This window comes from Colossoma macropomum, unplaced genomic scaffold (assembly GCF_904425465.1).
Source record: "Colossoma macropomum unplaced genomic scaffold, Colossoma_macropomum, whole genome shotgun sequence".
NCBI classification, from domain to species: Eukaryota; Metazoa; Chordata; class Actinopteri; order Characiformes; family Serrasalmidae; genus Colossoma; species Colossoma macropomum.
This window is the reverse complement of record NW_023494784.1, coordinates 26,912,208-26,923,477: the sequence shown is the minus strand read 5'-3', so window position 1 is coordinate 26,923,477 and position 11,270 is coordinate 26,912,208. Positions and strand designations below refer to the sequence as shown.

General features: G+C 40.2%; 2 protein-coding genes across 5 annotated transcripts in view; both read right to left on the bottom strand.

The window, feature by feature from the left end:
• Window positions 1-4,719: 4,719 nt before the first annotated feature.
• On the bottom strand, window positions 4,720-6,988 carry sp5a (Sp5 transcription factor a). Of its 2 annotated transcripts, XM_036573789.1 has the most exons (3): window positions 6,669-6,988; window positions 5,885-6,307; window positions 4,720-5,848 (listed from the first exon to the last, which is right to left on the bottom strand). In XM_036573789.1, exons 1-3 carry the CDS (start codon window positions 6,717-6,719, stop codon window positions 5,249-5,251), a joined length of 1,074 nt encoding a protein of 357 aa, XP_036429682.1. In that variant the 5' UTR covers window positions 6,720-6,988; the 3' UTR covers window positions 4,720-5,248. The 2 variants fall into 2 exon arrangements, with proteins under 2 accessions (XP_036429682.1, XP_036429673.1); XM_036573780.1 differs by having other exon boundaries at window positions 4,720-6,307.
• A 2,242-nt stretch (window positions 6,989-9,230) lies between these two features.
• The window catches only part of myo3b (myosin IIIB), a 115,982-nt gene continuing 113,942 nt past the window's right edge, over window positions 9,231-11,270 (bottom strand). For all 3 annotated transcript variants that reach the window (XM_036566144.1, XM_036566151.1, XM_036566159.1), the window contains one exon: window positions 9,231-9,415. The gene's annotated coding sequence lies outside the window, so the exon portion shown is untranslated. The remainder of the gene's footprint in view (window positions 9,416-11,270) is intronic.

Sequence of the window (11,270 nt, the reverse complement as noted above, 5' to 3'; positions counted from 1 at the left end):
GGTTGGAAAACCTCTGTTTAAGTACACAAAGTAAGTTGAGGAAAAGGTCATTTCACATGAAGTCCTTCATTAGTAATACAACGAAATGCTTTAAAAGCAGAATTTTCATTTTAAGGGGTTCCAAAGTTTAAAGTATGTAGATGACTTCTTAGTTTCTGCTTGTTTTTGGGGACTATTTGCCATCAGTATTGTTTCCAGTGAGTGAAATACTTTGTGATTGACTTGGTAATCAAGAACATTTCAAGCTTTGGCTCTGAAAAAGCACTCCAAAAAATGCCATCCACTTTTTGAGGCACTTGGTTGGATCTGAAGCGTTACAATTGGATTTCCATAATTTTTTTTTTTTAATTTTGAGATGTAAATAAGTCATTTTGAGTGGGTTTGATGTGAAATGATACATTATAGAGAAACTTATTACCTTGAATTTCTTTGCAATGGTGGTAATAGAAATCAGGGGTCGTGATGGCTACAACTCAAATATAGCCATTTTATTTGCTATACAAAACCACCAGGGAATCTGCATGTGTCTTCTGGTGTTTATATGTAACGTTGATAATTGTAAAATAGTGATAAATTTGAATATAGTCTTGGGGACTATTTTGCATTACATTGCCCTGCATGTACCTCTCCATCTTGAATGTAATTAAGAAAATACGAGGCCAAAAACCTTCTCAAAACAGTCTCAGAACTATATGTGTGGGAGCATTTGGAGGCATTAAACTCTTCATAGTTTGTAACTTTAACAATATGTAAATATATTTTAAGCGATAATGCCCATATCGTTCTTGGTTCAGGGAAACTTAACATGCCAGTAACAAGATCTGACATCACTATTTCCTGGAGAAGTTGTTGATGAAACTTAATTACCCATAACAAGTACAAAGCCCGAAACGTCTGGAATGGAGGCTGTTCTGGCAATGAGATCTACAGCAATTATTTACCCTAGTAAACAGATATCTTAAACACTGACATGCAGCAAAACAGTTTGCAGACAGCAGCTTGTTCAGGAGAGTGAGAACTATATACATACATTTGACACTTCCAGTCAAAAGTTTGGACACACCTTACTTACGAAAGAGTACTCATATTTACAAAAGAGTTCTCCATATTTTTACTATTTTCCATATTTACAATAATAGTGAAGACAGTAAAACCAACCATGAAATAACACATGGAATAATGCAGAGAGCAAAAAAGTGCTAAATAATCAAACTATCTACTACTTTAGGTTAAGCATTTAAGAGCATTAAACTCTTCAGATGTCTGGTTCCTATCACATTTACTGTAAACGGTTCAGATTTAATACGTTTCTCTAAAAAAATTCGCATCAAACCACTTTAATTTAATTTGTTTAAAATCTTGACAATTGAATTGAATTTTTCTTTAACATGTTTCAACAAGCTGTAGCCTACAGTTTACATAGTATAATATTTTAATGGTAGTGTTTCACACATGTATTTCCTGGACAAATGTTGATCTGCTCAATTTTGTTAAAGATTTTTTGACAAAGTTGATAAAGTTATAAACCGTCTAATATGCCACTTTCTTCACCCTAATCCTGCCGAAGGATGTTACTACAATTTACCTAAATAATTCTCTCCAGTATTGTTCAATCTGAGGAGACCACTCACTGTAGACGTCAGAGCTTGGTAATTTAATTATGATCATTAGCAAAATGCAGATTACATATTGGTGACATACTGTGGAGGGAGTAGGCCTGTGACTAGTCTAATAAAATGATGGTTTAAAAAAGAAAAAGAAAACTGAAGAAAAGTTTTACATCATTTCCTAACATAATTCAAAAGAAATTCAAGTGGGTTCCATTCATGCTGCACATGCATTGCTATCCCACAGCAGTTTGGATAAAGACCTGTAAAAAAAAAATGAAAGAGAGATGAAAAAAAAAAACATCAAAATGCAGAGGGATGTAATACAATAAAAAGAGCAAATGTGTCAGTCTGATTCATTGCACACAGACACAGCACTCTCTAGTTTGTATATCCAAATTGTTGCTTGTGCCACAGATTACACATGAAAAGATGATAAGGCTGTGGGATCAGCACATGCTGAAAGCATAAATGCACACCGCCTTCAGGAGTAACACCAAGGAGAACTGATCTACAAAAGAAAAGAAGCTAAGTACTTTACTTGGATGCATATCTTGTAGCTGGGGTGGCTCACTATTAGCTTTATGTCTGAAATGAAATGTAAAGACAGCAGTTGGACACAAAAATCACCCATTTGGCAAACATTAACCTCTTCAATAATTCAGTGTTGGTGGGACGTGCAGGGTATCTCTCATATGAATGTATCAAACTTGAACTGACCAATTGCATTGATGCTGGTGATCTGATATTACACTGTGGGGGTTTGGATGAAGAATATGTGTCATTAGAAGAGCTTGGGAATACATAAATTTGGTAATTGGGTATTAATAAATAATCATATGAAAGTTTCGGAAATTATTTGAGGGCTTGCTGAGTTTCCCGAGGGGGTTTGATGAGGGGGATGATAATGATCAGTGAGGAAGAGTTGATCTTGATCTTCGACTTTGGGACAAAGTCTTCTCTAAAATGGAGCTAAATTCTAGACAATGCCAGCTGTGCAATTCAACAGAACCCATAAAAACATAAACACAAGTTTTGAACCAAATTAAGTAGCAGCAGGAATTTCTCAGCATATGCATATCTTAAAGACTTGAAAATTAGCCCACACAGTACTAAATAATTCATAATCATAACAAAAATGAGAATCAGACAGATTCTACAAGCACCGGCCTGGTATACCAAGGTCAAATTAGTCATAGAACTGATGTTAACTTGTAATTAGAACTGACAAAATGTCTTCTGTAGATGATTGTTTGCTGAGCTGCTGAGCTATAGACCTGCACAGAACTGCCTTAGTGGCATGAATTGTCACTTACCATGGGGGGCGCTCTTGCAAGACAAATTACTCTATTACTACAATAAAGGCTGCAGTGTTTCCCTCAAATTGACACCAAAGAACCACTTTCACATGAATTTGTTCACATATTTTGACCACTTCCTTTAAAAGCTGCTTTAAGTCACTCAGGTGATATAAATTTTACAGAATGATACTTTATAGTGATGTCTACCTTATTGCCAGTGATGTGTTACAACACAGTGGTGCTTTTATATTCACTTACTAGAAAAATCAGTTCGGTGGTCCTGCACCAACCTGCAAATTGATGTGTGAGTTCAGCCTTAAGTTAGCATACAAAGTTTTCTTTATGCGCTGACTATTACAAGCAGAAGCTACTGACTGATCACCTTTTTGTTTCAAAATTCAAAGATCATAAAAGTGAACTCACTTGTTTGTTTGCTACACAGCACAGCTGTACTGGAGACACAGGCTGTTTATTTATTAAAAATCTGCATATAAATGTGAGAAATGATTGACTGAATATCAGTGTAGATATGAATTTGAGTGGAAATCCATTGCTTGTCTTGCACCTTCTGCATCATAGAGGCTCCAGCAGTGCTATATTTTAAGAAGGATGTGTCAGTACATCTAAAGGCTCCGAAATGGTTCCTGGCATAGAAGTGTGGCTCTAGGAAAAAAAGTTAGCTCCAATAGAAACTTCATGTTATGTAAAGGTTTTTAAAACTTTAAAAAGGTTCTTCACACTATTGTAAGTGTAAATCTGTCTATCAGTCCTGAATACTGATGTGTGAAGAACATTGCTTTATCACATTATCCTACAAGTTAAGCTTAAACAGCGTTGTGCTTTTGTGATGAACTATTGTAATGCACAAGAGAACCTAAGCGAGTACATATGTGCACAGCAAACGTGCCATCTCTTTGATACCGACACATTTTCATATCTGACAGTTCTTAGTCCTCTGCAGCTGTACTTATGTTTATATTAATATATAATAGATTTGCAAATATTTTTATTTTTTAACATTTACGGTATAACCCAGCATTTTGATGTGTGTAACTTCTTTGACATTTTGCTTATTATTCAGAAGTTCAATATTTAAACAAATATATTTTAGTCCCATATGTGTATTTTATATATTATATAAGTTTTTTATATTATATAAGTTCCAGCACTTAAATTAGTTTCAACTCTGACAGTTATACATTTAATCTACCTACACAATGTTTCAAAGCTTTGCTGTAAACTTGTCCAAAGTTGTACTGTCAGCAGTCAGGCAGCCACATCATAAAACAACAATCACATAAGAGTCAGTAAAAACATAAATACCTAAATGCTGACTTGTGTGACATCCTAACAAACAAGGTTGCCTCAGTTTCGCCAGCTACGATTTCAAAACAGTTTCCCACACTGTTAGAAATAAAGTTTCTGTGCAGGTACATTTTTCATTCATAAAGATACAAACAAAGTAAATGTACCTAAAAGGTTTTAAGGTCCATCTGTGAACCTTAAATAAGTTTTTCACAGTGGAAAAGTACGTATTTGTACTTTTCATAATCAAATGTTTTAAAACAGAACAATAAAATAAAAAGCCTGGGGACGAGACGGGATGTGTGGAATCAATACAACATAGAAAATATAATTTCAATGGATTATAGTACAATTATGCTCCCTGACTAAAGTTACTGAGATGTACCCTTGAGGGTACCACCCCAGTGACAAGAGGGGTACTGCCCCAGTGACAGTTTCGTACCTCTTTTTCTAAGAGTGCATATAGATAACCCTAAACTATCCAAGCCTGTAAAGATTTCATTTATTTTTCCCTACTTTGTGTAAAATCCTACTCATTAACTGATTTAAAAACACCTACTACTCAACTTTTAAGTGGATGAACAAGTAATATTCTTTATTTTTCACACAGCAATTTATTTAACAGTTTGTTCTCAATAGCATGCTAAAACACCCCACAAGGAGCGAAAACTGACACTTTCCTTCAACAAAAGCTATTAAATATATATTTACAACAATGCGAGATCTTCCACCGAAGACAGAGATCTTAACACAAGTTCAAAACTTGTTAGTGGTTTGGGCAGCACAGGGATGTGAAAGGTTCTTCAGAGTCCCTATGAGAACTGAAACTGACTTGAAAATCATATTTACAAGTCCAGAAAAAGAACGAAAACGTAACTTCCAAGGTAGCGCGTCTCTTTGAGCCTCGGGAAGAAATCAACTCCTCAGTTTCTCAACGAAAGTTTCAGACGTCCACTTGACAGACCAGCCTGCGTGTGCTCGGCTCCATCAAGCTCGCTGTGTATTGCACTACAGTCTGCGGTCTCCGCGCTCTCCTTATAGGTGTCTCGTGTCCTCCCGTTTAACGTGGTGCTCGGCGGGCTTTTCGTGAGGTTTGCCCTTCTTGTTCTGATGCGTCTTTACGTGCTTGGCCAGGTGGTCGCTCCTCATGAACCTCTTGCAGCAGTCCGGACACACGAACCTCTTCTCGCCGGTGTGTGTCCTGAGGTGCCTCTGCAGCTCGTCGGAGCGCGTAAAGCTCTTGCCGCAGAAGAGCCAGTTGCACACGAACGGCCTTTCGCCCGAGTGCCAGCGCAGGTGCGCCTTGAGGTGCGACGTTTTGCCATAGACTTTGCCGCAGCCCGGGATGTGGCACACGTGCTGCTTCTTCTTGCCGGGCTCGTCGTTGGAGCCGCTGGAGGACTGGCAGTTGGGGCAGCGGCAGCGGCGGCAGCGGCGGGCCGTGGCCAGGGGGGATTTGGTGTGCAGGAGCGCAGCGATTTGGCTCTGGTACTGCGCAAAGTCCGTGTGCCCCAGCACCAGGCTCCTCTGGATGGGGAAGCGGTGAGGCGCGAGCGACGACGGGTGGCTCACCGGGTTGCCCTGCTGGAGGCTCCACCAGGGGATGTCCTCTCCGGGGTTGGGGGACAGCTGTCTCTGCTGCTGGTGGACCAGGCCCGAGTGTCCCGTCACGAAGCCCGGCATGGCGGGCGGGATCGGGGTCGGTGCCGCGTACGTGACGGCCGGGACGTAGGTGGGCGGGCAGGTGGACTGCATGGAGCACGGCAGCATCTTGACCGGGGAGAAGTCGTACGGGTACGTGGGGTCGGCCGGCGGGGTCAGCGGGAGCTCATGGTGGGAAGTGTAGGAGCCCTGCAGGTGCGCCGAGAGCTGCGGTTTGGAGGATAGTCCGAACGAGGAGTTGGACGTGGGGTTCGCCTCGTTACTCCATGGGTGGAAAATCCGCGACGGGGACCCGAGCGTGGTTTCGTACGGGACTTGGAGGAACTCCGCCGGGTTGGAGCCGTGGTGGTGGCCGATCCGGTTACACGTAGCTGCTAAGAGTGCCAGAGGGGAATGCTTGCTGTTTTCCGGCGAGGAGTTTGGAGTACGGTCCTGGATGGTCAAAAAAGAGGCATTTTTAAAAAGCAGCAAGCACGACTGAGAGAGAGAGAGAGAGAGAGGAGTGAAGAGGTAAATAAAAAAGTCTGAGGCGCAACTTTGTCACGAGGAGCCTCAACGTTCACTTAAACTCACCTTGTACGATGCTACATCTACAAATGAACATTTTTGTTTTTTTCTCATATGACTTAAAAAGTGTGCTCTCACAAACCGAAGATTAGCTTGATGCCTACATGAACACAAGTTCACGTGGATCTACGTGTAGCGCACACTTTCTAAAAAAAAAGAAAAGAAAGAAAAGAAAAGGAAGAACGAAAAAGCACAATCCCAACAATGTTTAAAAGTTCGCACGAACCTGCAGAAATGCCTGGAGAGTGTCGTTTCTCAGCACAGCCACTGCTGCCATGGCAAACTTTCTCCTTCCTCTCTTCCCCACAGTCTCAAACCAGAGGGTTTCAGAGCGCTGCTAAAATGACACAAAAAGCGTCTTCTCATGGAAAAGTGTAGCCTCGGCGCTTCCTCTCCTCAAGATATCCTTGGACTATCTGAGGACTGAAGGATCACTTCTTAGGATTTGATAAGGACTTTGGTGGGCCGCCAGCCAGTCAGGAGTAAGATTTATTACTTTGAAGTTTGCCGCTGCCCAATCATCAAAGAATAGCGGCTCTTTGAGAGGGGGAAGCAAATCCTTTGAATCCACAAAGCTCCTATGGTGTGTTTGTTGGTCTGGATAAAAGGGCTGATTATTAGGGGGGATGGGAAGGGTGGAGATAAAGGCGGGACAATTAATGAAGTAATCACTATGTGGGAAATGTATATACACAAATAATTGGATTTTCTTGATCAAAGACCCCTCGCCGCCTGGAGACCCCCGTATTGGATGCCGGAGTCACCCGATCCTCCTTTTTGTAATTAAGGATTTGTAGCGTGGCCCGTTGTGACAATGCCACCGTGTTATCTCGAGAGATCTCTTGGTAGGGGCGTGTTGGATGGCTTCAAGAGGGGAGGCGAAAGAGACGGGATAATGGTATTCAACACAAAGTTCATAATCGTCCTGGAACCTTTTTTTCTCCTTTGTTTCAGCTAAAACTAAACAAAAACATCTAAAAAAATAATATTCAAAACACTAAGTTTAAAGAGCTTTAAAGCAACTTGAGTAACTCTCTGAAGGCAGAAAAAATACTACATTCTTTGTCACTCATTACCAAAATAAAAGACATCACAAAACATTTCTCACAATAGGTAGCACAGTTCACTTTGACAGCTCTGGGCTGTCTATTACATAATAAAATTAAACTCCACTAACATTCATTAAAGCAGGAAGGCAGCTCAGCATTCATACTATCCTAACTGCGACTTACTGAAAAAATATGACAAATGATTCCTCAGAGTATACTTGTCAAGAGATTAAGGTGTCACAGTTGGCTAACTTGGCTAATTAAAGGTGTGGAAGTGACTCAAGCAGGATGATGTCTTATTTTGGCGTTTCCTGGGAGATTGTGTGAATGAGGGAGGAGTTCCCATCTTTAGGAAAGTGGAAACACTTTTCAACTCCCTCCCTCTGCTCCACCTAAAGCTCCTCAAGACTTTATCTATGTAGGCAACTGAACCTCTGTGACCTTTAAGCACCATAACCTGTAAGACTGAGTGATCAGGGTAGGACTAATACACTTGGCTAAATAACAAATAAGAACAGCGGTAGTCAGAGTTGGTAAAAGTAGGTAAAATGACTGGGAACCTATTTTTTCATATAGACCTGTGTGAGGATCAGTGACGGACACAATAAAAACAACACATATTTTTAGTTGGCCTTTCTACAAGAAGCACCACTGTCCCCCAAAAGTTTGCAGTTGCTGATTTTGAAGTGGATCGGTTGCTTTGAAGGGATTAGCAGTCCTAGTCCTCTCCCACGGCTCATGGGGCAGAGGGGGGTTCCCGCTGGGCCCAAAGGCTATCTCTGTTTTCCTGCAACCCACAGAGGATTGTCACGGATGCCCAACATTTCAATTTATCAATACTTTTTTTTCACAATGTAAGACACATTAGCATCAACTGTGTGAGGCCAACACTCAACTCTATATGCTCAGCTGTGCATTAACTATTAGCTCTGATTTACATGAACAAGCCTTGAAGCTCACATAGACTGACCATTTGATCACTGAACATTAGGAGTGCTGTAATATTTGTTAGTCTATTAATGTATACGTAATGTGTAGTTTTTGAGAACTCTAATGAAGGTTTCACAGTCACAGACAGTTCTGTAGAGGTTATCATAAGAAAGCTTAAGAAAGCAGTCTGTAGAGTGTGTTTCTAACCAAAATAATGAGTAGATAATGACACTGAGGCATCTTGAACAACTTTATTTCTCTCAAATGATATGGTACAAAACACAGCTGATGAAAAAAAGAATGATGTCAAATGTGTCAGTACAAGGGTGACTTCAGACAAACAATTACCCCCCCCCTCCCCACCCAAACAAACATTCACGATCATGTCTGCTGCATGTGAAAGATGAGGCTTCACTTATTACTTGAGCAAACCTCACCATCTTCCACTGCGCCCCACTGGTTTGAAGTAAATGTGTAACTAAAGTTGGAAAATGAAAACTACAAATACAGGCAGTCAGAGACCAGAATTCCCCTATTTTAAGCAAGGTCTCCCAGGTGTTGTACAATCTTTTCAGTGTTATAATGGTGAACCCCAGCCAATGTTCACATCCATACATACAACTCTCACAAAGTGGACTTATAAAGTACAACACACTGTCCACAAATAGATCGAATGGACTGTGAATAGTGAGTCTACAATGTCCAGCAAATCTGTAACAGTCACGAAATGACAGAAAACCAAGATAAGAGATAACATAATAATGAGCACAGAATCCACTTTTTACAACAGTTGGCAAATTATGCTCAGTATTAAAAGTGGAAAGGCCTGCCATTCACATGAATTAAACCACAAAAATTGCAGAATCTATCTCAAGTTAAATAACATCTTTATTATTTAAAATAAACTTCACATGATTAATAAATATATAAATTACGATGTCTCACCACAGAGTGTAATACATACACTTATTGGTAAGGAATTGAAGAAGGCAACCTGTGAGAAAGAGAGAGAGAGAGAGAGAGCTTAATTAATGAGGACTAAAGAAATTGTCAATACATTTGTCTTTATTAAATTACATGAAAAAATCAATTTTAATTGTTTAAAGCTGTCACTTTTACCGATTTGAGCTACTAAACTGTAACTTAGTAGACCAAAAAAAGAAGCGCACTGACATTTTTAGCTACTTTATTTTGAGACTCTCTCTTAGACAGGTCAAAGTGAATAAACTGTCTAACTTTTCATGTTCTTTGGACAGACTGCAGAAAAAAGAAGAAAGAGAAAAAAAAATTGGTTCCACATCTGTCTCCCACACAAGAAAGGGAGCACGGGAAAGAGAGAGAAGGAGCAGGAAAGATAGAAAGAGAGAGAAATGAGAGAAGAGAGAGAAATGCTCGGGGCTACTGGGTACTTGAGCTGCTGTAATGGTGTCTCGTATGAGAAAACATCTGTGAATTTCCTCAGTGATCTACAACAAAGTCTAACTCAGAGCAGTCACTCAGCGAGCCTTTGAAGTCCCTGCCTGACAGAAAGCTGCCATTGTACTCAGCCTCCAATGCGCTGCAGCCCAACTCCGCACTCCCTGGTCTCTAACATTTTCCCCTGAAATCTGATACGGCTGCCTCTCTTCATGCTGCCAGGCAAAAGCAAAGGCTGCATGTTTAAAGGCCGAGCCCAGGCGGTGCGCAGACAGGCCGGGGGTCACGAGAGGAGGGAGAGGTCAACATTCAAACAGCGGCCCCAGCTCCGTGTGTGGCAACTTGGCTGTGGGCTGCTGGGGGCTGTCAGTGCAAGGTAATTGCTGGGGTCACATTCTGCTATTCTGCCTTCCTCAGGTTGATCAGTTCTGAGTTACGCGAAATAGCAGCAGAACATGCGATTTTCAAATCTTCACGTTATTTTTAGAATAATATTTAAATGCTGGTGCTATGGATGTCTGTCCTTGGGAAAAAGTGAGACCGGCTTTGTTGCTGAATTAAATGTCTCATTTGGAATTCATAGTTTCTTCTAATTACTATTCACATTCTACATAAAAACTCAGTTCAAGGACTCCCTACACTTTTAATACAAAACTATGCTAAATTGCTTTCTTTCACATGAAAAATGTAATTACTAGTTGATATACTCATTTTAGACCAAAATGAACTTTACAACAAAGTGACATATCAAACTCATGTATAAAATATGAAAGAAAGGCAAAGAAATCTGTTCTACTAGAAAGCCAAGGTTCAACACAACAACCCTTTTCAATAGGCTCTTTTGATACATAAAACCTCTTAGACCCAACCACCCACACTGCTTTATGAACTTCATGTCTGCAAAAGCAAAAATGCTCAAATACAGAATTTATCTTTAATTTTTAACACCCTGAATGCTAGACTTATTATTCAGTAATTACTATGAGACTAATATGAAGAACTGAATTGTGGGCTTGCGTTTCACTGCAAATAGTGTGGAAGAGAAGGCCACAAACTAACATGGGGGTAAAATGTAACATGGATGCTTTATGTAGTTAAATAGGTTTCTGTAGAACATCCTTTTAGTCATGTTCACGTATTACCATAGCAACATCATCTGTGAATGTTGACAGCAATCGGTCAGATATTTCTCAAGATTCATGATTACTGGGTTGTTGGTATAAGTCACATAATTCACTAATTATTTTAATCACCCTCATGGTGGCTGTAATACAGCACTGTTTTAAAGCAAGCAAACAACTCACATTGAAAGCTAGCCAGGCTGAAGTACAGCCTCTACATGGTGGGGTTAGTTTTAACACAGTGTTGCAACTAAGCCTCCTAAAATAGGCAATAAGGGAAATACATATCGCCTCTTATAAATTCAGTCATTC

Excerpts from the sequence above, each read along its gene's own strand:
- sp5a (XM_036573780.1), bottom strand. The coding sequence starts at position 6,719 with ATGGCAGCAGTGGCTGTGCTGAGAAACGACACTCTCCAGGCATTTCTG. Across the intron at positions 6,308-6,668 it reads CTCTCCAGGCATTTCTGCAG|GACCGTACTCCAAACTCCTC; the intron begins GTTCGTGCGAAC and ends TTGACCATCCAG.